The following is a 26,981-nucleotide window of genomic DNA, read 5'->3' as shown; positions in this document are numbered from 1 at the left end:
CGCTGGACGGCAAAGCAATTGATAGGCTCTAGTCTACAGAGCATTGTGCCTGGTATTGTGACTTGGTCAGGCCTGCCATGGGCCTTTTCTGATCCTTTTCCCTTTCATCTACTATTGCTTCATCTAGTTTCACATGTTTGTATCATCAAAAGTGGCTTTCTCAAAAGAAGTTTCAAGGTTCACATTAGTGACATATCCAAAAAGAATTTCATGTCTTGGGACAGGGTCTGTCTGATCTTAGATGAAGTCATACAGCCTGTGGCTGGAGAAGATCATAAAAAATATTTTTCATCCATCTTGTGATTGTTGATGTGGAGCCTAAGATTCAAAGCCTGAGGGAAGAAATTATTGGATAATTCCACAGGGGAGTGAAGAGTGTTGTCAGGAAGAACTTGGGATGATTCAAGGCATAGCTCCAGTCACCAATAAAATTCTAAACAAACATGCACACACATATGAGCTGTGCACATCCACACTGGATGCTTGGAGTTCATGCTATGATGCTCATGTGTGGCCAGATACTTTGTTAATATGCTGTTCTCTTGGATTTTTATCTCTTGCTTTCTGCAGATTCCTGTCCTTGAGTGCTCCTACTACAGCAGTGAGTGCTTAGTCAGAATGAATTACCGTTTAATTGGTAAAGGAAATGTGGTGATTACTGGGTTTTTTCCTGCATATGCTATCTATCCACTCAACAAAACAATTGATTGGCGGATGACTAAATCTAACAGAGATTTTATGGTTGAGTACGTCTTTTTTCCATTTATTCATTATCTAAATTTGGCATTCATATGCCCCGAGGGAAGTATGGATTCCAAAAGCATTATTCCTCTCTTCCATTCCTAGATCTCTTCTCTTGTGCTGTCTTCTTAGTGACTCATCTTGTGCTGTTAAGGGGGAAGTGGGAATTTGGGTTTTATTCCTTTTTTTCCCACAGTAGACAAGGGGGAATATCCCCTGTATTCTCAGCCAAGCCTCTTACTCCTCAGGATTTGGATGTTTTCAATATTACCTCTACTGTAGATGGATTAGATAATAAAAGTATGATAGAGTATTTAGTGGGACTCTAGAAGTCAGGCTGTGCTAATGTGAGAAGAAATGAATGCCACTGGAGTTAGTGACCAGCAATTTCGTTGTGTGTGAGTGACAAGTGTTATGTGTGTTTGCTGCTCAAGATTTGGGAGCAGGGATGTCAGAAATAGACATTCGGACCAACGTTCTCCTTTAGAAATACCTTCATCTGTCTCAGATTCTTTTATCGGACATCTAATATTTGTATTATCTGATAACTTAGATACTTAGCTGTTTGTGCCATGAAAATACAGTGTGTATTTGTTCATTGTTATGAATGTGTTTCTGTGTGCCCCTTAATTGTGATGGGGCCTCTGAGGACTGCTTCTACGTATTCTCATAGATGCAAGATTAAGACATAGTGTCAGACAAGTCTAATTGAGTATCTTAGGTCCTGCTAGAGAGAAAAAATGGTATGTTAGGGTTTAAAAGATGTCAGGGGTGTTTTATCTCAGGCTGACATGCTCATAGCTGTGGGTAATCACACAATAAGTGTCTGAAAATGAGAAGTGCAGCTTACTCTCAAGTCTGAACTCAAAAAAGGCAACATGGAAATACATATTCAAGAGTTAGGTTGGAGGCAATGGGTGGAAAATCACCTAAAATAAACATAAGACTGAGGATGGATAAATGTCAGTATGGCAATACTGTGTCTACTGAGCTGTGGCTGTGAAGAAAGTTACCAGTTCAGCAATGGAAGAGGAAAAATGTTCAAGCATGGAATGTCATTTTACATCAAGGATATTGTAAAAGGTTAATTCTGAAATGATACAATGAAGGCAGCAGGGGAAATTTTAAAATTGGCATCTAGATAAAATATTCTGTGGAAAAGTCTACTGGCTCCAGGGATCATTGCTTACTTCAAGTAAAGTTAAGTAGCTCTATGGTCTACTAGATATTTGACTTTGTATGCAGGAAGGAGATGCATCTGCTTTACTGCTGTCCTGTTAATAATGGTGTCCCTGTTATTCCCGTTCCTCCTCTTCTTCTCTGCTCTCCAAACTCAGCAGCTCAGGCACCACTATGCATCAGCCTAAGTCCCTCTTCAGCTTATACAGCAGCACCCCCATGCCTCCAAAGATACTGTAATAATGTGAGTTCTTTGTGGCTGGGTTGTCTAATATGTAAATGAAGAGAGTGTTGTGTAAGTTTGATTTAATATCTTATGATTGAAAAAATAGAACTAAAATAAACTTGCAATTATAAAAGCTACAAAACCCAATGTGTTTGATTTAGACAACTCATTTTTAAATTATGCTTTTCATAGAGAGTGAGGCACATGCAACTATATACACTGCAAGGATCACAACTGCTTTCATGCTTTTGCTAAACTTTTTACACAGGTATGGGAAAGTATGTATGTAATTACAAAAGTGTATTGTTCTGTCCTTCTCCAGTTAAATTTCCTCATGTTCTAATGGTAGAATTATAAGTATATTTATCTTCATTGTCATAACTACAAAAGATCATGAGTTGTGGGGGTAGCATTATTTTCTATTTCACTCTTTTTGTGTTGACTAATTATCTAACTGGATTTTACTTTCTTGTTGAAAGATGGTCAATAAATATTTGAGAAGTACAGAAAAATGTCTAATAGGTACAAAACATGTCTACCACCTGATTAAAGCAGATTAATCTACATAAGCACATGTTGATGCACACTATAGAATCTTTTATGCACAGTGGTTTATTTCCCTGCAAAGTAATAATGATATATAGTTTCTCTCACTGGATATTAATGTGCTTTTCCTTAACACTAACTTAGAAATACGGCTGACTTAGTATGTCCAAGCTGCATTGCATCAGTTATGTGTGCATTTGTGTATCAATAACTTGAAACAATTCATGTACTAGATGAACATGAAAAGTCAGATTTTAGGATTTTTTCTAGTTTACTTCGGATAGTCACCATTTTTCAGGATTTTTCAAATTGGAGGACATAAATATCTGGTTACAGATTATTTGAAAATATTTTAGAATGTAAGGTTTATTGTAATATTTACAATATTTCATTCTGAAGGTGTAAAAAAACCAAGAACTTTTAATTGTAGTAAGTGTATTTATCTTTTATAATTAAGGAATTTTTAATTCATTTTACATACCAACCACAGATTCCTCTCTTTTCCTTCAGCCTTTCTCCTCCTTACCTATGCCCCATTCCCTCCTCTAACAAGGTAAGGCCTACCACAGGGAGTCAGCAGAGCCTGGTCCATTCAGTAGAGGCAGGTCCAAGACCCTCCCCCTGCCTCAAGACTGTGCAAGGTGTCCCACCATAGGTAGTGTGCTCCAAAGAGCCAGCTCATGCACCAGTGATGGATCCTGATCCTATTGCCAAGGGGCCCCTTAAGGAGATCAAGCTATACAACTGTCTAGCTTATGCAGAGAGTCTAGTCCAGTGCCGTGGAGGCTTCACAGCTGTTGGTCTAAAGTTCATGAGTTCCCACCTGTTTTGTTTGTTTGTCTCTGTAGGTTTCCCTATCATGATCTTGATGCTCCTTGTTCATAGAATCCCTCTTCTCTGTTGAAATGAACTCCTGGAGGTCAGCTTGTTGCTTGGCTCTGTATCTCTGTATCTGCTTCCATCAGTTACTGGATGAAGGCTCTATGATGACAGGGTATTCACCAATTTGCTTATCTTTTATTCTTGTTCATCTTTGGTCATGAATCCCCAATCTAAAATAACAAGGGGAAAAACATGTTAATTATACTACAGCTTTTTCCTTTCATAATAATTCAGACTTTCAATGATTGGGTTTTCTCTGAAAATAAAAAGATTAGGTAAATATCAAGTTGTATACTGAGTTACCTTCATCTATTTTATTCAGATGAATGAATATTTATTGAATCTCTCTGGCTATAGAGTGCAAATGATGTGAGGCTGGAAACACTTAGCAACCCACTCAGAATCTTGATGCTTTCCTGCTTTTCCTACTGACCAGTCTGTGAATTCTGACACCATTCTCATACTTCTTAAAATATTAATAATTATCAATTATCAAAGCTATATTTTTCAGTAATGGCTCATCTTTTCTGTTTAATCCTCAGTTATTTGCACTGATTTCTTTAAGCTTTGAATTGCCATGGTTCTCAGTAATATTATACAAGCTCATAGAATTTTAAGCCAATTTTGAATATATTTATCATCATGACATCAATATCTATTTATGGGGCAGAGAATGATGAATTGTCATATGTAAAAATGTACAATGATTAAATTATGGAGTTTAATATGTTCTCCTTTCAACTTTAATCATAATAAATATACATTTTCTTGCAAACCATGAACCATGTACTATCCAAACCAAGTATGTTGCTGGATATTGTTGTGGTGCACACCTATAATCTGAGCATTTGTTTGGCACAGACCAGTTTTCAAGGCAGGCTTGGACTATATAGAAAGTTTAAGGAAACCCAAAGAAATATTTATATATTTAACAATAGCATTCCTTTAGAAAAATCTTTCTTGATGCTCTTAAGTGCAAGAAATACTTTGTAAGTAGACCAAATAAAATAACACAGTTTGTGAATACCTTTTTAAAAATTATATTTAATAAATTTGGGAGAGAATATAAAATCCTATTTAGTTGACCACAGTGGATTGGTATCTTAGTTTCCATGAGAACAAAATACCAAGCTCCACATCTGTGTGCTCACAGTGAAACAGAGAATCATTTTCCCATTTATTGCATTGATGTGTACATAATGCATAGAAACATAAAGTAGTCCTTATTTACATCATCTGAGCTCTATAGTTTTTTTTAAAGCTTTTAAACTAATATGTTTTGTGTTGAAACTGTCTTCTCAAGATTTTGAGCATCATAGCCTATTGGTGTGTATAAAATAATGTTTCTGGGCCAGAATACCCATGTTTTGAGGGCATTTTGAAAGTATTGTTTCATGTGGGTGTGTTGTTGAAGGCTGCTATATGCATAGTGGACCAGCAGTAATTTCTGTAAACACATCAGCTATCTAGAGGATTGGTAATGCACTAGGTGTGTTCAATATAAAGATGGAGTTGACTTATGATGTTCTTTGACTTCAGAATTTCTCTATTTAGGATTTTTATTCCGTATTACTTGTCTGTCGAAAGTGGGGAATTGAAATCACTCACCATCTCTGTTTTGGGGCTGATCTATGCTTTTGAATGTAATACTGTTTCATTAGTGAAGTTGGGGACTCCTGTGTTTAATGTGTACATGATTAGAATGTAATGCCCTATTGTTGGATTTTTCCTTTTAATGAGTAGAAAGTATGCTTCACCATTTCTTCTGAGTAGGTTTTGTTTGATGCCTTAGTTATCATACCTCATGATATACACATGCTAAGTTTTTACTTGCATTTGCTTGGGATTCTTTTTCCATCATTGAACTCTAATTGAGGGCTATCATGGTTGTGAATTGTGTTTCTAGGAGACAGAAAAATCCTGGGTATTGTTTTCTGATTCAATCTATTTGTGTTGTCCGTGAGATCATTAAGTTACTATTGGATGTCGTGTATTACTTCCTGTCATTTGTTGTTGTTGTTGTTTTTAATTGTTCTATTAGATGTCTATTATTCAGTATTCTAGAGTTGTTCATTGCTCCCTACCATCTTGGATATATTTAGCCTTTTCTTCAGACCTAACTATTCCTTCCTGTTTCCTTTGTAGAACTGGTTTAGTGGTGATAATTTCCTTCAACCTCTTTTATCATGAAAAAATTTCCTTTCCCACTTACTATGAGGGACAGTTTTGCTGTTTATATTAGTCTGCTTGAGCACTGGTGTTGTTTCATGACTTGTAGAACATCCATCCCTTGTGGTTTTCTAGTCTCTACTGAAAGAATCTGCTGCTATTCTGATGGGTCTCCCTTTAAATGTGACTTCATCTTTCTCATTTGCAGCTTTCTGCATCCTTTTGTGGCCCAGTATATTAACTGTCACTACTATTTTATTACATTGTAAAGCTTTTTGTGGTCATCTATATTTGGAGTTCTGCAAAATCAAATAGAAGCAACATATGCCTGTAGAACATTGCAACCAAAAGCTAGAGAATACACATTCTTCCATGCAGTTCATGGGACTTTCTGCAAAATAGACCATATATTAACGTAAAAGCAAGTCTCTGAAATACAGAAAAATTAAAATCACATCCTGCATTCTATCAGTCTTCCACAGACTAAATCAGGATAGAAACAACAAAAGAAAAATGTGAAAAATAAATTTATGGACGTTAAGTTACACAAAACTGAATCAAACTCAATTGAAGGAAGAAATGAAACAGGAACTTGAAAAATTCTAAGAGTTGAGTGAAAATTAAATCACAAGATACCAAATCCTGTGGGAAAACTGAAAATGGTCATAAGAGGAAAGTTTTAGGGCACTGTGAACCCACATCAGAAAGTCTGAGAAATCACAAATTAATAACTTGATGAGACACCTGAAAGCCTTGAAAATATAAGAACAAATAACAAGTCATAAAGGCAAGTGGGAAGAGATCAGCAAAATCAGGGCAATAATTAATGACCTACAAATAGAAAAATCTATACAAAGAATGAATGAAACTAGAGATAAAAGACTGACAAAACTTGAGCCAATTAACAAAAACATAATCAAAATTAATAAATTTTATGATAACTGTATTATTTTATATATTATAATAATATCATAATAAGAATCACAATTAATAAAATTAGAGATGGAAGGGGAGACATTATAACAGACACTGAGGATATTTGGAGAATTGTAAAAAGACATTTAAAACATATATGTTCCTCTGAATTGGATAAGTTTAAAGAAATGGATAAATTTCCAGATATACATATTTTCTACCAACATTAAATCAAGATGACATTATTAAGTTAAATAGACCCATAACATCCAGTGAGATCAAAACATTAATTAAAAATCTTCTATGTAAAAAAAATCAAGATCAGATGGATTCAGTGCAAATTTGTACAAAACTTTCAAAGAGGATCTTACACTAATATATCAATAAATGAGAAGAAAGAACATACACTTTATGAAATCAGGCAGTATTACTCTGATTTCAAAAACATACAAAGATTCAACCAAAAATGGAAAAAGCATAGGTTAGTATCTGAAGAACATAGACACCAATCAAATGCTTGAAAACTAAATTCTGGAACACACCAAAATGGTTATATGCCATAATCTTGTTGTCTCATCCAAGATATGTTAGGCTGGTTGAACATTCCAAAATTAATGTAAGACACCATAAAAAGAGACTAAAGTACAGGAAAATTGATCAGCTGATTAAATGGATTAAAGGCCTCTGATAAAATCCAACAGCATTTCATGATAAAAGTCTAGGAGAAACTAGGGATACAAAGAATGTACCTTAGTACTATAAAAGTAACATATAATAAACCTACAGCTAGCATCAACAGAAATAAAAAATAACTGAATATGTTTCAATAAACTTCTGAAAAAGACAAAGAGATCCATCCTCACCACTTCTGTTTAACATAGAACTTGTATTCCTACCAAAAGAAATAAGGGTAATGATAGAAACAGAGAGGTTAGAGATAGGAAAAGAGCCAAAGCATCTTTACTTGCAGATGATGTAGTGAAATACCAGAAAAGATCCTGAAGTCTGTCTCAGAAGTCTATACACTTGATAAAGACATTTAGTAGCACAGCAGGGTACAAAAGCCTCACAGAAAATGTGATGCACAAATGCTAAACATACTGAGAAAGAAATCAAGAAACCAATCCCTCTTAAAAAACTCCCCAAATAAAGAATCAGTGGATAAGTGTAACCAAGGAGGTGAAAGACAGATGCAATAAAATCTTTAAGACAATGAAAGATTAAAAAAAGATATTGTTGTGTGGTGTTCACTAGAGAAGATTTCTTGGAAGTGGGTTTAAGCCAAAGGAAGTCTTTATTAGCTGGACAGGACTGCCCCAGCTGTTTGGGATCACAGTGCAGCCCAAAGCCTTCTCCTGGTGAGCTGTTCAGTACAAAAACAATGTTTTCGATTGACCGATGGAATAGAATTGAGAATACATAAAGACATATAAACCCACACTCATACAGTCACCTGATTTTTGTCAAAGAGAGAATAATACTATTGGTCAAAATATGAATTTTTTTTTAAAAACGTGCCAGCCACACTGAATCGCTACTGAGTAGAGTAAGGAAAATTTATTTCTGCATCCACCTATGCAAACTTAAATTTTGTGTATTGGTGACCTCAACATAAGACCCAACTATTTCAGGGTATTACTATTGCTCTTGTTTACCATCAAGAACTTAATGGTAAGTTCCCATTCTGAAGAAAATATACCTGAGTGAATGAATATAAAAAAATCAAACTGAGAGTAACAGGAAGCTGCAACATTGCTGGCTAGCTTTCATAATGGTCAAAGTTGCTATGCACACTTCTAAAAACAAAGGAGTACACAGGACCATGGATTTAGGGAAAGGAGAAACTTATTCACTGCTGGTGGGATCAAAAACTGGTGCAACAATTGAGTTCTTGTTTTTGTTTTTGTTCTTCTTGTTCTTGTTCTTGCTCTTCTTGTTCTTCTTCTTTTATCCTCCTCACTCTCCTCCTCCTCCTTCTTCTTGTTCTTCTTGTTCGTCTTCTTGTTATTGTTCTTCTAGTTCTTGTTCTTCTTCTTGTTCTTCTTGTTGTTCTTGTTGTTCTTCTACTTGTTCTTGTTCTTCTTGTTCATGTTCTTCTTGCACTTCTTGTTCTTCTTGTTCTTGTTCTTCTTGTTGTTCTTCTTTAATCGTTCTTCTTGTTCTTCTTCTTGTTGTTCTTCTTGTTCTTCTCTTTGTTCTTGTTCTTCTCATTGTTTTTCTAGTTGTTGTTCTTGTTGTTCTTGTTCTTGTTCTTGGACTTCTACTTGTTCTTGTTCTTCTTGTTCTCGTTCTTCTTGTTCTTGTTCTAGTTCTTCTTGTTTTTGTTCTAGTTCTTCTTGTTTTTCTTGTTCTTGTTCTTGTTCTTGTTCTTCTTGTTCTTGTTCTTCTTGTTCTTTTCTTCTTCTTCTTTTCCTTCTTCTTCTTCTTCTTCTTCTTCTTCTTCTTCTTCTTCTTCTTCTTCTTCTTCTTCTTCTTCTTCTTCTTCTTCTTCTTCTCCTTCCTTGTTTTTTTTTGAGACAGGGTTTCTCCCTGTAGTATTGTTGCCTGTCCTGGATCTTGCTCTTTAGTCCAGGCTGGCCTAGAACTAACAGAGATCCACCTGGCTCTGTGTCCCTAGTGCTGGGATTAATAGCATGTGCCACTGCCCCCTGGCTATTCATGCACTGCCATGATGAAACACATTGTTCTCTGTATGTGGATGGCACTTTATGCTTTAATTTGTCCTACTGATCTATGGATAATATCATCTGTATCTTCTGAGTATATTTGGATGGAAACTCCTTTGGTCAGATAATAGAAGAGCTGGTTTCTTGTCCTTTCTGCTTGGATTACCATTTCCATGCTTTTGCTGTAACATTGTCTTTCATTGGTGGTGGGGTGGATATTTTTGTTAGAAGGTGGCATTAGTGTAGATGCACGTTTGTGCCAGTGTACATATACCAGTGTGTGCCAGAGTGTGGTTGATAGCAGTCACCCTAAGTTGTATTTCTTTGTGTGTGTGTGTGTGTGTGTGTGTGTGTGTGTGTGTGTGTGTGTGTGGTCTTTTTTTCCTCTCTGTCTTTTATTTTTAATTTTATTTATTTTATTTTACAATACCATTCAGTTCTACATATCAGCCACGGGTTCCCCTGTTCTCCCCCCTCCCATCCCCTCTCCTTACCCCGAACACACCCCCCATTCCCACCTCCTTCAGGGCAAAGCCTCCCCAGAGGACTGCGACTAACCTGGCAGAATCAGTCCAGGCAAGTCCAGTCCCCTCCTCCCAGACTGAGCCAAGTGTCCCTGCATAAGCTCCAGGTTTCAAACGGCCAACTCATGCAATGAGCACAGGACTCTGTCCCACTGCCTAGTTGCCTCCCAAACTGATCAAGGCAATCAACTGTCTCAACTATTCAGAGGGCCTGATCCACCTGGGGGCCCCTCAGCCTTTGGTTCATAGTTCATGTGTTTCCATTCATTTGGCTATTTTTTTCAATAATTGAGTAAAACCGAAATTTTTTATAAGCTACAGTCGTTCTAGGGACCTCCATGCTATATATATAGCCTCCATGGTTCTATGGGTTGTGGTCTGATTGTTCTTTATTTTATATCTAGAATCCACTAATGAGTGAGTACACACCATGACTGTCTTTCTGGGTTTGGGTTACCTCACTCAGGATGATTTTTTTCTAATTCCATCCATTTGCCTGCAAATTTCATGCTTTCATTGTTTTTCTCTGCTGAGTAGTACTCCATTGTGTATATGTACCACATTTTTTTCCATCCATTCTTCCATTGACGGACATCTAAGTTGTTTCCAGGTTCTGGCTATTACAAATAGTGCTGCTATGAACATAGCTGAGCATGTATCTTTATGGTATGAATCAGCATTCCTTGGGTATCTAAGTTGCATTTCTTGTGGACCCAGCCACATTCTGGGGGCATGATCTCACACTGCCAGAGAGTTTACTGAAATGGCTAAACAAATATGAGAGCAAGATTTAGGGATCCACCCTACCCATAGCTCCAAAACTGGAACTGAAAGTTTTCACTACTGTGCCCTGAGTGAATCATGAGGGATCAAACTCAGGTCCTCATGCTGGAATGCAAGCCCTTCCCTAGTGAGCTCTCTCCCAAGCCCTGTATTCACACTGTTAGACAAAAACTGTGATACACAGTTACTATTTTATATTCCTAACTGACTTGCATTTTTAATTTTATTTATCCTGTTCTAGTATTTCTTCCAAATATCACTGGTTTCCATAATTATGCATTGATTCATATCATAACTATCTCAGTAGTTAGTTTTTATGGATTTAGATTGTTACTAAACAGCCAGGGTTCCTCTGAATCATTCTGTACACACAGATGCCAGGCCTGCTTTGTTGTCTCATGAGTTTAAGAAGGTATTCATCTCCTTTTCTACAGAGTTTGCCAACATGAAGAAAATAGCATTGCATATTCATGAATCACTAAAAGTATGTCAAAAGTATGGGAATGAACTTTGGCACACAAATCAAAGAATGATTTATAAAACACAACCCCAATGAAACAAAACTTTATGACTATTATATTTTTCATGTGAAATGTCATAATATTCCCCCATGTGTGTGGAAATTTGGTCATTACAGAGTGCAAGTTATTTTCTTTCCTAGTGACTAATACTAAGGGAATGAGTAAGTGGATCAGAAGGTAACACTCTGGCATTCCAACTGTGGGAATTGAGTTTACATCTGCAGATTGCAAATGGGGAGGAGGGCACTGCAGTGAATTTGTGTAAACCTGTTGCTCGTTTGCTGAAATGAGCTACAGAGGCAGGAGAATTCCCGGCCTCCCACAAGCTACAAAATGGCATAGTATTAAATAAGGTGTATGATGATGATACCCATATCAAGTTGTTTTTAGTTTAGCATCCATTTGTGTAAACACACCCCACAGATCAATAAGTACACATATTACACAAACACTCATATAAAAATGAACTGTTATAGAAATGTCAACTGTTGTTCAGACATATTGAATAACCTGGTGTTCTTGAATTAAGCAGTGTCTTAGTAACTGGTGGCTTGACAAAGAAACATTTATTTCTTGTAGTTGAGCAGATTGCAAGTTGAATACCAGGCTATTTGAAGACCTCATCCTAACTTTTGGTTAGAATTTATCACAGGAACAAAGCAACTACAATAATCCCTCTTGGAGCTCAAGTTATTGAGACCCTGGGGTTATACAACATGCTAAAGAAATGAAACAAAGGGCCATTTTAGTCATATGGAAACTTAATACAGTAGAAGCTTCTTAAAACATACATACATACAAATAAAAGGGGAGACACAGTCACAACTAGACATTTCTTAACACAAAATGAAACTTATATATCTGGTAATAGGTTAATTGAATTGTTGGCCAAATGTGCCCTATAGAAATGCCCAAACACCCCGGCTACTACTAAGGCTATTGGTTGCTCTACACAAAATGTAGGTAAGGCTGAAGACAACATCGACATGACATATTGAACACAGAAGTTGAGCTGGTGCCGACCTAGAGTGTTTACTCCTATGGAGTAGCGTCCAAGGTACTAGAAAGGACTCTACATGCTACCAAAGGAGAAAGGTAAATACCAACCTAGAGACAATTGCTCTGATCATCAATGGTTCCCTGGCTGCAAAATACACTGGTACAATAGCAGCACAATTTGTGGGAACAACTAACCAACATCTGATTGGATTTAAAGTTCACTCAATGAGATGGAATCCAACACTGTTCAAGTGGCCAAGAACATGAGACTAAATAGGCCAGAGACCTAGGCAGAAGCCAAATACTATTGTTTTGCTATGGGAATGTACAAATAAAATGACTCCATAGGGCATTCTGCTATATACACAGATACGTGTTTTACTCAGCCATCATCAGAGAAGTTACCTGCAAGTGTAGCACAGTCAGTCCTAATGGGATGCATTCATAAAACTCATTCCCTTGTGTCTCAGGGAAGGCTGCAGTAGAAGAGGGGGAAACATTGTAAGAGCCAGAGAAGATAGACAACACTGAGGAAACAAAGTCATCTCAACCTAGCAGGACTGCTGCACATGTGAACTCAGATAAACGCAGAAACTTGCCCAGGACCTGTACCAGTATAAGACAGATGCAGGGCCTGTGCTGAGCAGGGAAGTGGACATAAGCCCCATTTTTAATTCAGAAACTATTGCAAGGCTATCACAAGTCCCCATCCCTAACCCAGTGGTAAACAGAAAACTAGTTTTCTCTAAGGGAGACTTGATAGTTATATAAAGTATTCTTTTTTTTAATTTTTGCATTGTTTTGTTTGTATTTCCTCTTATTATTATTAAAGTTTTTTCTATTTATTTTACAAACAAACCACAGATCCCCCTTCCCTCCCTCCTTCCACCCCTTAGGCTCCCCTTCCCACCCACACCCCATTCACACCTCCTCCAAGGCAAGGCCTCCCATGGGGAGTCAGCAGAGACTGCTACATTCAGTTCAGGCAGGTCCAAGGCCCTCTTCCTACACCAAGGCTGTGTAAGGTGTTCCACCATTGGCACTGGACTCCTAAAAGCCAGCTCACGCACCTGGGACAGATCCTGATCCCACTTCCAGGAGGCCTCTTAACAGTTCAAGCTAAATAACTGTCTGGCCTATGTAGAGGGCCTAGTCCAGTCCCATGGGGGCTCCATAGCCTTTGGACCATAATTCATGAGTTCCCACTAGTTTGGTTTGGTTGTCTCTATACGTTTCCCCATCATGATCTTGATGCCCCTTCCTCACAGAATCCCTCTTTTCTCTCATTAAATGGACTCCTGAGGCTCAGCCTGCTGCTTAGCTGAGATCCAGTCTCTGGTTCTGATTCCATAGGTTACTGGATGAAGGCTCTATGATGATAGTTAAGGTATACACTAATCTGATTATGAGAGTAGGTCAGTTTACACACCCCCTCCATTATTGCTAGTAGTCTAGGTGGGGTCATCCTTATGGATTCCTGGGAAATTCCCTAGCACTCTGTTTCTCATTATTCTTATCATGTCTCCATCTATCATGGTATCTCTCTCCTTGCTCTCCCACTCTACCCCTCTTCCAGCTCAAACTTCCCATTCCCTTATGTTCTCATCCCCCATCCATGCCCTCCATTGCCTACCCCACTCATACCCAGTGTGCTCATGAAGATCTCATCTATTTACCCTTCCCAGGGTGATCCATGCATGCCTATTAGGGCCCTCCTTGTTTGCTAGCATCTCTGGAGCTGTGGGTTGTAGTATGGTTGTCCTTTGCTTTTCATCTAATATCCACTGATGAGTGAGTACATACCATGTTTGTCCTTCTGTGTCTGGGTTACCTCACTCAGGATGATATTTTCTACTTCCATCTATTTGCCTGCAAACCTCATGATGCCATTGTTCTTTACTGCTAAGTAGTACTCCATTGTGTATATGTACCAGAGTTCTCCATCTTCTTTATGTGGACATTTAAGGCTATGAATTTTTCTCTTAGCACTTCTTTTGTAGTGTCCCACAAGTTGGGCTATGTTGTACATTTATTTAAGTTGAATTTTAGAGAATCTTTAATTTCTTTCTTTATGTCTTCCTTGTCCCAGTGGTAATTCACTTGGGCATAATTCGGTTTCCATGTTATTGTAGGCTTTGTGTAATTTTTTGTTTTTGAAATCTAACTTTAAGGCATGGTGGTCAGATAAAACACAGGAGGTTATTCCAATTTTTTTAATCTGTTGAGATTTTCTTTTTGTCCAAGCATGTGGTCAATTTTAGAGAAGTTTCCATGGGGTGCTGAGAAGGAGGTATATTCTTTTTTCTCAGGATGGAATGTTCTGTAGATATGTATTATGTCCATTTGAGTCATAACATATGTTAGTTCACTCATTTTTCTGTCAAGTTTCTGTCTGGCAGACCTGTCCATTGGTGAGAGTAGGGTGTTGATGTCTCTCACTGCTAGTGTGTGGGAAATGGTGTATGATTTAAGCTTTATTGATGTTTCTTTTACAAATGTGGGTGCCCTTGTATTTGGGGCATAAATGTTCAGATGAACTTCTATAGTAAATAAATAAATTTGGGGCATAAATGAAACTTCATCTTGGTGGATTCTTCTTGTGATAAATAAATAAGTAATTTTTAATCATGTTTTGATTGATTTTAGTTTAAAGTCTATTTATTAGACTGTTAGATATTAGGTTAAGTATACCAGCTTGCTTCTTAAGTCCATTTGATTGGACAGTCTTTTCCCAGGCTTTTAGTCTGAGTTAATGTCTGTCTTTGAAGTTGATGTGTTTCTTGTATGCAGAAAAGTGGATCCTGTTTTTGTATCCATTCTGCTAGCTTGTGTATTTTTATAGCTGAATTGAGTCCATTGATATTAAGGCATATTTATGACCAGTGATTGTTAATTCCTGTAATTTTTTGGTGGTGGTATGTGTGCTTCCGCATATTTGGTACTTGTTAGTATGGGACTATCCATTGTGTAGGTTTTTATGTGTGTATCTAAGTTCTTTAAGTTGGATTTTTCCTTCTAGTGCTTTCTGCAGCGATGGACTTGTGAATAGGTATTGGTTAAACCTGGTTTTATCATGGAATATTTTGTTTACTCTGTCTATGGCAATTGAGAGCTGTCTGTGTCTGTGTCTGGCTGGTGACTCCTGACTCTGACCGTCCTCTTCACAGAGTTCTCTTAGTCTTCTTGCCTTGCCTATACTTCCTATCTGGCTACTGGCCAATCAGCATTTTATTAAACCAATGTACAAGAGCTTTATCCCACTGCACTCTCCCTTTTCTGTCTAATTCAAAAGGAAAATTTAACTTTGACATAATTAAATTACATATAATGGAATACTTACCAAGCAAAAGTTGCATTTACAAGATCTTGTCTATTTGTATTTGGCAAAATCAGTGAAAATATTCCATTATCTCTCTTATTTTGGTGAGTCCAATATGTACCTGATTCACTTTCTACCCTAATTTATATTACCAACAGAAAACTTTATTATTATGTCTTTCAAATTTTTACATTTTATATCTCCTTAATGAGTTTATTTCCTGAAATTTCATGACAAGGAAATTTATGACTATAACTATCTAATCTTCAACTCCCTCAGAACCCCAAGTAGGAAATAATATTACCTAGTTAAACATGAATTGCAAACAAGAGATTTCCAAAAAATGTGAGTTGGCAGAAACAGCCAGCTGCCTGGACAGTCACCCAAGGCTTTTTTGCAACATTGGGGCATCATCTTCAGCTCACAGGCTTAGCATATCTGACAGACTCATTTGTGAAGTAGGATGTACACAAGGCTAGCAGCTCACCTCACATTTGGTGCAATTATTCCATTTACTAGATAAACCTGAATTCCACCAGTGTCCTGTCATGATTCCGGATTTTAAATTCTGGAAATTGGTGGTGGTTTTGTAATTTGACTACCCATTATTCTCATCTTGTCAGTGGCTTGATCTTGGCATCCCATTCGTCTCAGCTTGTGGGTGGTTTCATCTCCTTTATTAAATACCAGTCTACTATTGAGAGGATAGACGCCCTCAGCCTACTTACTCCTTCAAGAGTAATGTTTCAGCTACTGTTCCATTGCACACCAGAAGCCGTTGGTCCATTGCCTGTTCAGCTGCCTTCAAAGAAAGGGGTACTGCACCTTTCTTTGAAGGTATTATTAAGTTGAGGGGGGCAAGCTCAGTAACAGATGGGGAAAAAATAAAAGCTCAATGGTGTTTTTGGAGGTTAATTTTTTTCAACCTTATATGTCTTTTGTATGCATATTATAGTTTCTGACTTTTTTTTTTAAAAAATAATCATTCAGTTTTATTGGACCAGGAGGTGTTTTAGACAGGCAAAGTAACACGGATTCACAGAGTTAAACAACTGAAACATAAACAAAATAAAATACCTTAAAATAATAGTCTACAACATTTCTACAACATTTCCCTATTTTTCTCTAAATAAAAAGAAAGGTTTTAACTTTAACACAGTATAACTACACACAACAAAAAGTTAACAAGTAAGAATTACATTTATAATATTCAGTCCAATTACATTTAGCAAATTCAGAGAAAGCACCCACCACCCATCCATCTTAGTGACTCCAAAGATTTATACATAATCTACTTTCTATTATAACTAAGGAGAACTGCAACTGTAACTATCTAGTCTTCACCTCCATCAAAGACCCCAGAGAGACATAATATTATTTAAGTAAACAAAAGTGCATTGCAAACAACTTTCAACAACTCCAAACATGACACAGATATCTTACCTCCTAGACAGTCACTCAAAATTCCTCTGCAACATTGAGACACCCGTCTTCAGCCTACAGGCCTAGAGTATGAGGCAGATTTGTCAGTGAAGCAGGAAATTTGTTTTTCTTTTTTTTTTTTTTGGTTTTTCGAGACAGGGTTTCTCTGTGTAGCTTTGCGCCTTTCCTGGAGCTCACTTGGTAGCCCAGGCTGGCCTCGAACTCACAGAGATCCGCCTGGCTCTGCCTCCCGAGTGCTGGGATTAAAGGCGTGCGCCACCACCGCCCGGCGAAGCAGGAAATTTGAAGGACTGAGTTTCTGACATTGCTTTTTTTAAATTTTCTGTGTATTTTAATATGTGTGTTTCTGCCTCTCTAGGTCTTCTTTTTTCTTTGGCACGTATTCTTCTGTTTGTTTGTTTTTGTCTGATACTGGATTGTTTATTTTTATTGTAACTTATTATTATTTTTAGATGCCTGCTTGTTTTCTAATGAGAAAGAAAATGGTGTGTATTTGTGCGGGAGAGGATGTGAGGAGACCTGGGAGGAGTTAGTGGGGGGGACTGTAATTAGAATATACAGTATGAAAAAAAATCTATTTTCAATACTAGAAAAAGAAACAATACTCCTATTCTAATTCTAGCCAATGATGGAAAGATACTTAAACATGGACTTTTGGAAACAGAATAATTCAAATTGTAAAACCTGTTGCACTAAACTTACACATATATCATGTGTTGTGGTGTGAATATTCATAGTAAATATTGTTCTACCTTCTGTGCAGGTTTAAGTTGAGGAACTACCAATGTATTTTGGCCATGATGTTTGCCATTGAGGAGATCAACAGAGATCCCTATTTTTTACCAAACACGTCCCTGGGATTCATTGTCCAGAATGTCCCTGAGGGTCAAAGATACACTCTGGCCAATCTTATTGGTACATTTTCAGGTCCTGGTTATGCTCAATCTAACTACAGATGTGCAAGAGCGGGCATGTCAGCTGCTGTACTTACGGGACCATCATGGGCAATATCAGAATACATAGGGACACTGCTGGATCTTTACAAATATCCACAGGTGAGAGAAGGTGATGGGATAGGACATGATGTCAGTTCTACTTGGTGACATTTTAGGTGGCTGTAAAGAAAAACAGGGAAACTTAAATCACTTTGAATGGGTAGGGTAATGATGCAGACAGTTGGTGATGCATCTGTATTTCTCTAGCTTCGAATGGAGGGAAGGGAAAGGGTGGAGTCTAGACAGAACACTGTTGAACCTCTGAATATTTTCTGGACTTTTTGGAAAACCCATAGGAAGGCAGGTTTGACCTTCAAAGCAGTGAAGTCTACAGGCTTCAAACCATTGCTGTAGAATTGAGTTCATTTTCATGACAATATTCTTCTTTCTGATTGTTTCTCTCTACAGCTTACTTTTGGGCCTTTTGATACTACACTCAGTGAACAAAGAAAGTTTTCTTCCCTGTACCAGGTGGCCCCCAAAGACACATCTCTGACTCTTGGCATTGTATCATTGATGCTTCATTTCCACTGGAACTGGATTGGGCTGTTCATCATAGATGATGACAAAGGTGCCCAGATTCTGTCAGATTTGAGAAGTGAGATGGAGAAAAATGGAGTCTGCATAGCATTTGTGGAAATGATCCTAGCTATCAGGGGTTCGTTTATGACCACATCCTGGAAAAATCAGGTGCAGATCCTGGAATCATCAGCAAATGTGATTATTATTTATGGGGACACTGATTCCTTATTAAGTTTAATAGTAAATATTAAGCAGAAATTACTTACATGGAAAGTCTGGGTCCTGAGCTCATACTGGGATCATTCCAAATTTGATAACTATTTGCTGTTAGATTCATTGCATGGGGCTCTTATTTTTTCACACCATAAGGAGGACATCTATAATTTTACAGATTTCATTCAGACAGCCAATCCTTTCAAATACCCACAAGACATTATTCTTCATGTATTGTGGCACTCATTCTTCAATTGCTCATTTTTGAGAAAAGATTGTAAAATTGTGGATAACTGTCTGCCTAATGCCTCCTTGGGATTCTTGCCAGGGAACATATTTGACATGACCATGAGTGAAGAGAGTTACAATGTGTACAATGCAGTGTATGCTGTGGCCCACAGTCTACATGAGATGATGCTCAATCAAGTACAATTTCAATCTCATGGAAAAGGAAAAGAGATGGAATTCTTCCCCTGGCAGGTAATGGTGCTGTTGTGTGTTATAACATCAGCAACACCACACACTAAGTGTTATAAATATAATCAAACTAGACAATATGTATTTTAGATTATTTTGTGAAAACTCTACAAGAAAGACTGTGCAAGGAGTAGACTGTTTTAAGTCCTTATGTAGTTGTATTGCAAAGTGTCATACAATATTTCTAGGAAATATTTTCAAAATAAAAAGTCTATTTATCTCAGAGATTTCACACAACAGAAAAGTCAGAGGCAGAGATGGTCTCAATGGATATGAAAACTTCTAAGATGCTTATGTTATGTAAATCATCATTCATAAAAATCATTCATTTTACATAGTGAACTCTAAATATTTTCAAAACTTAGTTGGGTTTGACTGTATTTTCAACAAAGGGGAAAGTTTTCTCTATGCACACTCTGAGTGCTTGGTTCTAAGTTTTCTAATGGAACTGATTCGAATGTTTTAGAAGCATAAAGATGCTTGCATTATCCTCTGGTATCATTTGTTTGATGTGATTGGTACCTATATTAAAGGTGCTTTTCACAATAGGGATTAAAATCAATAAGAGATATTTCCTGATTCTGCCTCTATTGTACTTCTCTGGAGATTATGTAAGATAACAGCATGCATCTCTTTTAGCTTCACCCTTTCTTAAGGAAAACACAATTCATCAATCATGCTGGAAACCATGTGGTTCTGGATCAGAAAAAGCAATCACATGTACAATATGACATTCTCAATTTTTGGAATTTCCCAAAAGGTCTTGGGATAAAAGCAAAAGTAGGAACATTTTCTCCAAATGCTCCAGAGGGCCAGAAATTGTCCTTATCTTCTCACATGATGCAGTGGGCCACAGGATTAACAGAGGTGGGGTTCATCATCCTTCAGTATTTTGACCTGTATGTAAATTTTAAAAATATATTTCTGTGTTTAATGACCCTTGACTTCTCACACAGGACCCATTTATAGACACATAATGACTACCAATATAAAGAATTGTCTTCATACCTAATTTCAGTGGATGAACTATTTATTTTCCAATCTGTCCATTTATTTCATGTCATAAATATAGTATCTAATTCAGAATTATTTATATTATTGTTATGAATCACTTGATATATTTATTTTGATCCCATCTTGAAAGGTTTCATTCAGTGATCAGTTGGTCTTTTCTTTTTGACCTCTGTCAATATAAAACATGATTAGAATGTGCAGATGTATTATTTGTTGATTTTGCTGTTGCAAAAAAACTACCTGATGAAAAATATAGGATCATTTTTCTTGGCTCACAGTTGTTCTAGGGTGTATTCAATCACTTCAGGAAGCCATGTTTTTAGGGCATTGAAGTAGCTATTCACATTGCATCAATAGTCAGGATGCAGAGATAGCTGAAGGCTACTCTTATCGTCCTTTCTTCATTTTCATTCATTCAGGGACCAGGGCCAATAACTCGGGGTCACCTACTTTAGAGAGGATTTTGAACACAAGTAACATAATCTAGGAAACTTTTTACAATAATCCTCACTTATTGGTTTCCACAGTGGTTCTAAGACCTATGAAGTTGACAAGATGAACCAATACTATGGAAGAAAAATGTATATGTCTTTGTATCCAGGAGTCAAGAGACAGTAGATTTTTAGTCTCACCAAGACATGTTACCAAGGACCTGAATTTTTAATCTCTATACTCTGCTTCATTATCTTTCAACAATTTTCCAACAAATCTGTGTTATTAAAGCCAAGTGCTGACCACATGGACCTTTGAATGACCCATTCTACTAGTAGAAACAATTCAACTATCTGCATTTAGAGAGAATAAAAACAAATTAATGATTCCATATTTGAAAACAATCTGCCTATTACACATTCCATAAAAACCTGAATATTTGCTCACATTTATTTTATTATTCTCAGATTCCTCAGTCTGTATGCAGTGAAAGCTGTGATCCCGGATTCAGAAAAACTCACCAGGAGGGCAAACCTGCCTGTTGCTTTGACTGTACCCCTTGCCCAGAGAATGAAATTTCCAATGAGACAGGTAAATGCCAATCATGCAGAAAACATTCACAGCTGTCCACATCTGCAATATCTAAGTAAATGAAAAACATCTGTAAGTGAACTGTAATCAATTCACTTCAGTGAAGACAATCCTCTTTCTTCTAGCTCTTAGCAAACCATGGGTTACATTTGACTTTTCCACTGAAATAACACACCCTTCACATTGAAATTTATACTGTTTTGTGTTCTTGAACCATTGTGGACATGACTTCCTACAGAAAACTACTGTTCCAGCACCACAGTATTCTGCTTCATTTCGCCATGCAGCTTGTCTTGGTGTCTTTTTTATTGATATGAAAGGCACCATGCCCAAACAACTTATAAAAGAAGGACTTCTATTTTCAGATGGTTACAGTCCATGAAGGCAGAGCATAGCCATATTTGGTGGTTTGAATGAAAAGCCCACCATAGACTCATATGTTTGAATACTTGGTCTGCAATTGAAGGACAATTTGTTGGGGATTAGGAGGTATGGCCTTGTTGAAGGAGATCTGTCACTGAGGATGGGCTTGGCAGTTTCAAAAGACCACTTCATTCCCAGTTAGCAATATCTACTTATCTATCTATCATCTATCTATCTATCTATCTATCTATCTATCTATCTATCTATCTATCTATCTATGTCTGCATAATTGACTGAATTGACCGTGTGACAACAAGAACAGTGGAGAACCCATATACTGATCCACAAGAAGGAGGCAGTAAAGACACACTGTGAACGGCATGATTCTTAAAGCCCTTCCCCAGCAACATGTCTCTTCAACCAGGGGAAACCTTCTATTCCTTCCCAAAGAGTTTCAGCAACTGGGCAGAATGCATGGCAATTTATGATATATGAGAGGCATTCTTGTTAATATCACATTTTACTCCCAACACCTGTGTTCTCATGAGCATAACATAATTTTAAGAAATTCATTTAATCTAAGTTCCAAAGTCTCCATAGTCATTCACTATCTCAGTACTTTTTGAAATATTGCCTCACTGAAACTCAAGGCATTCTCATAAATTTTGCTCCCTGCAAAATCAAAAGACAAATTACATACTTCTTCCAAAGCACAGAATAAATATTAGGATTACTAAATGAAGAAATGGAGGCATAATGAGGAGATAATAGACAAAAGCAAGACCAAAACGCAGCAGGGAATAATTCTAGGCCTGTAGGTCCATGTTGTTGTGAAAGGCCTGGATGACCTTTCCATTCCAGCTTCACTGCTTTCAGCATATTCCTCTATTGTAGGCTGGTTCCACTCTCTATCTAAACCTCTTCTTGGTAGATATCTCCTGGTGCTGACATATCTGAAACTTGAATTCTCCAAAATAAACCAATCTTAACCTTCACAGCTTCAAACAATGGACCTTCATGCACTATATATGTGTGGACTCTTCAGCCACATGTCTGGCCTAAGTAGCCTTTAAATATGTATCTATCATGAGTCTACAGCTGCTACCTTATGGACAACAGCTGTTTCTGTGGGATGGAGTCTGGCATCCTTGAATAATGTTTGAAGCAGGGTTCCTTTGCTTTTTTAAGAGAAGAAAATTCCTCACCTCTTTTCTTCTCACCATTTGGAAGTTTAGCTAGGTGGCATCTTGCCCTAAACATACTCCTCCTTTCATTTGAATGTGGATCAGGCCTCGCCTTTATCTTTCAGCACAAACCTCAGCACCAGTATTGCATTCCTTGGTGCTCTTTTTCCTATTCTGACCACACATTCTGGCTTTTATTGTTCATCTTTTTGTTTGTTTGTGGGCTTTTTTTTGCCCCACTCAATGGTTTTTCATTGTAAGCTTGCATAAGCCTGATCACTAACCACCACATGAGAACATCAACTCTATGTTGTTTTGAAATGCCCTCCATCAAGTAAATAATCCCACTATTTCTTATTTAGCCCTAGTCATATTTTTAGGATAAGGTCACAGAAATGCTCTCAAACCAAGTTGCAAATATTGTTCCTCTCTGAAGTCTTTTGACCTGGACTTCCATATTCTGAATTGTCCTATGTACTACTGTCTTCCAAGCTCCTACTAGGATGGCTTATGAATATCTACTTATAGTGTTCAACTGATTTTCTAGTCCAAAGTCCCCAATTCTTCTGCATTTGTCCTAACAAACATCATGGTGAGATCATCATGGCCATAGATCACTCCCTGATACCAACTTTGATATCAGTTTATTTTCTATTACTGTGACTAGAAACAGTGACCAATAGAACTTATAAAATGAAGCAGTTAACTTGGAGATTTTTATTTCAGAAAGTTCAAGTCTAGGATGGGGAAGCAGAGGTATGCCAGCCTGAAAAGATGAGAAAGCACATCTTCCTTCACAAGCACAAGGCACTGAGAGCACAGGAATGACTTTAGTTCTTTTGAACCCCAAAGTCCTCACCTGGTGACACACATCCCCATAAGGCCACCTCTCCCAATACTTCCCAAAATATACCAAGTGGGAACCAAGTATTCTAACAGATGAACCTGTGGGGGCCCATTTTCATTAAATAACACCACAGAGTTGAACACACTTCAGTTAAATATGAACTCTTCATAGTGTTCACAATAAGGACTCATTTGTGGTTTTTTGCTTTTACACCTCCAAATTACTCATGACCAGAATGGTTCTGAAAATATAGTAGGTCATATGGTTATATTTTATTACATAGATAGATAGATAGATAGATAGACAAAAAGATAGATAGATAGATAGATAGATAGATAGATAGATAGATAGATAGATAGATAGAAAATAAAATCTAAATCCATTGCATGTGAGTGTAATTGTGTCATTATGTGGAATAAGAAGATAAGTCATACACAGATTTATCTTGCTAAAAATTTTGTGAAAAATTGTTGTTTTTTTCCTGGAATATTTTAATTGCATAATTACTATTTAGAAAATAATTATGTAATTACATTATTTATCTCTATAATAGGGACTTTTTAATTTTTATTTTTTTATAATTGGAATGCTTTCACACTATATATAAACATAGATATAATTCTTTTAGCAAATATATTGAGGTTGAAAAGATGGGGCATCTCATCATTACCTTAAATGTGTATGACTTATACACACTGGACAAGTACGAGGTTCATGTACTAGTTCCATTTGCACAAAGGAGGAGCACTTTACCCACCACAGGCAAATTCCACACAGCTACATGTTAATAAATAGGCATTAAAAGAAAATGAAGGCCAAGGATGAGAATAACACACAAATATTAGACAGTTGAAAAATTCAATATGCTACTTACTCAAATACTGTAGGGTAATCTGAAACTATTCCATAAAGGAACATGCTTAATATTGTATGGAGTAATTCTCATAGCTTGTATATTACATGCCCTTCTCTAAAAAGAGATGGAGCTCTGCATATGAAGCTTTTATTATGACCTAGGACATTAAGAGCAAAATAAATACTCCAAATACAGACGAGAAGGAGTAACAGTGGAGAAGAGAGACATGAAAATACATTGTAAAAATATAACTTCAGAAACTAATGATGTGGGCTTGAGAGATGGCTCCAAAGTTCAGAGCACTGGCTGCTCTTCCAGGGATCCAGGTTCAGGTTCTAGGACACACATGGTGGCTCACAATCTTCTGTAACTCCAGTTATGCCCTATACTGGTCGCTTCAGGGCCGGGATGCTCATGGATTCTAGACCTGTAGAAGACACACACACACACACACACACACACACACACACACACACACACACGAATTAAAAATAGATGTATTTATTTTCAAATAAATGAAATGGGCATAGGTATTTAAGCTGAAGAAATGGAAGAAAAACAAATGTATTGACAAAGAGATTTAATGCTTCTAAAAATTGAATTAATTCTTAAATTCATTAATAGTATCAACCAAAGTAAAAATAAAGTCTACACAACAGAACTGAGGCACATAAGAACCCATAGGGACTGTGGCAGCATGCACAGGGCCTGCCCAGGCTAAATCCAGATGGTATCAAAGCATGCAGACGAAGACGTGGACATGAGCTCCCACTCCTGACCAAGACCATTTCTGCAATTGATGCCCACTTGTAAAGGAATACCAAGTTTTCCCAATTAGCTATCACAGACAGAGGGGAAAATCAAGATCAGAATGTATTATATAGGGAGTATGAATGGAAATGTGATGACATAAAGACAGTTAAATATATATTGAAAACAAAAAGGCATATAGAAATATGTAATGAAAATATGAGAGAAAAATCCATAGCAGGCAATAATCTAAGAAAATTAATAAGATGTCAGGAACCAAGTGTTCAAATATTGTTCCATGGATACTTTAGAATATATGAGCAGTTCTTATTTGTTCATTACATGGATAGTGTTGTACAGAATTATGAGAACAGTCTCACTGGTGAAGTGTTTCAAGGCTCTGATAATTTAAAAATAATAATTGACTCAGGATCCTTCAAAGAATGAGGAAATAGAGAGCATCATGGACTTTATGAATACAGGTACATTTAGGATACATATAAAAGAATATCGTTGTAAGAATAGGATGTCAAAGTACATTCTGTCTTTCACACTGAATTCTCATGTCCTCTTTAGAATGCAGATGTATTGATGAAGAGGCAATCTCAGAGCCAAATGAGGTTCATGCAATGTATATCAGTGCTCTAATGACTTATAGAACAGATACAACAGTGTCACTAAGGTGAGGATACCATATGAGTAACAACAGAGAAAGCACTGGGGCTGTTTAATTTCTGTCAGCATGAAGCAGAAGGCAAATGGAGTTTAATCCTTCTGTGTTTGTATATGAAAAAAAGCAAGATGGTTCAGATAACATTTCAATGTTCAGGAGCAGGGTACTGACTTAGAATAAAAGGGGAAACGAGTATGCACTCATAAACACCTACATTTCTGCCAGATGTGGACCAGTGTGTGAAGTGTCCAGAAACTCACTATGCAAATACAAAGAAGAGCTACTGCCTACAGAAAAGTGTGACATTTCTGGCCTATGATGACCCCTTGGGGAAGACACTCACCTTCATGTCCTTGGGCTTCTCCTCACTCACAGTTGTTGTGCTTGGGGTGTTTCTGAAGCACAGAGACACTCCCATTGTCAAGGCCAATAACCAGGATCTCAGTTACATCCTGCTCATCACTCTGACCCTCTGTTTTCTCTGTCCCTTGCTTTACACTGGCCATCCTAGCACAGTCACCTGTATCCTACAGCAGAACACATTTGGACTTCTGTTCACTGTGGCTCTTTCCACTGTGCTGGCCAAAACTGTAACTGTACTTGTAGCCTTCAAGATCACTACTCCAGGGAGAATGAGGAGGTGGCTGCTGATAGCAAGGGCCCCTAATTTCATCATTCCCATCTGCACCCTACTGCAAGTTGTTCTCTCTGGAATCTGGCTGGCAACCTCTCCTCCATTTATTGACAAAGATGCTCATTCACAACATGGACACATCATCATCATTTGCAACAAAGGCTCAGCTATTGCCTTCTACTGCATCCTGGGATACCTGGGAACACTGGCTCTAGGGAGTTACTTTATGGCTTTTTTGTCCAGGAATCTGCCTGACACATTCAATGAAGCCAAGTTCCTGGCTTTCAGCATGTTGGTGTTCTGCAGTGTCTGGGTCAGCTTCCTCCCTGTCTACCATAGCACCAAGGGGAAGGTCATGGTGGCTATGGAAGTCCTCTCTATCTTGGCTTCCAGTACATCACTCTTAGGCATCATCTTTGCCCCCAAGTGCTACATCATACTGTTAAGGCCAGAAAGGAACTCACTTCATCACATTAGGGAGAAAACATACGCTAGGAGGAAAAACCTTGAAAACTAG

At 37.4% G+C, this 26,981-nt stretch overlaps 1 protein-coding gene across 1 annotated transcript; it reads left to right on the top strand.

Moving 5' to 3' along the window:
• The first annotated feature begins 531 nt into the window (after positions 1 to 531).
• LOC102918100 (vomeronasal type-2 receptor 116-like) lies at positions 532 to 26,981 on the top strand. The gene is made up of 6 exons (XM_006988326.4): positions 532 to 746; positions 17,677 to 17,968; positions 18,317 to 19,123; positions 19,760 to 19,987; positions 21,034 to 21,157; positions 26,056 to 26,981. The coding sequence occupies exons 1-6, from the start codon at positions 532 to 534 to the stop codon at positions 26,979 to 26,981; spliced, it is 2,592 nt and encodes an 863-aa protein (XP_006988388.3).

The sequence above is a fragment of the Peromyscus maniculatus genome, chromosome 1 (assembly GCF_049852395.1).
Source record: "Peromyscus maniculatus bairdii isolate BWxNUB_F1_BW_parent chromosome 1, HU_Pman_BW_mat_3.1, whole genome shotgun sequence".
Classification (NCBI taxonomy): domain Eukaryota; kingdom Metazoa; phylum Chordata; class Mammalia; order Rodentia; family Cricetidae; genus Peromyscus; species Peromyscus maniculatus.
This window is presented reverse-complemented; position numbering and strand designations above follow the sequence as displayed.

Coding starts and splice junctions, on each gene's coding strand:
- LOC102918100 (XM_006988326.4), top strand. CDS start 532: ATGCTGTTCTCTTGGATTTTTATCTCTTGCTTTCTGCAGATTCCTGTC. Junction 17,969..18,316: donor ATCTTTACAAATATCCACAG/GTGAGAGAAGGT, acceptor TTCTCTCTACAG/CTTACTTTTGGGCCTTTTGA. Junction 19,124..19,759: donor TGGAATTCTTCCCCTGGCAG/GTAATGGTGCTG, acceptor CATCTCTTTTAG/CTTCACCCTTTCTTAAGGAA.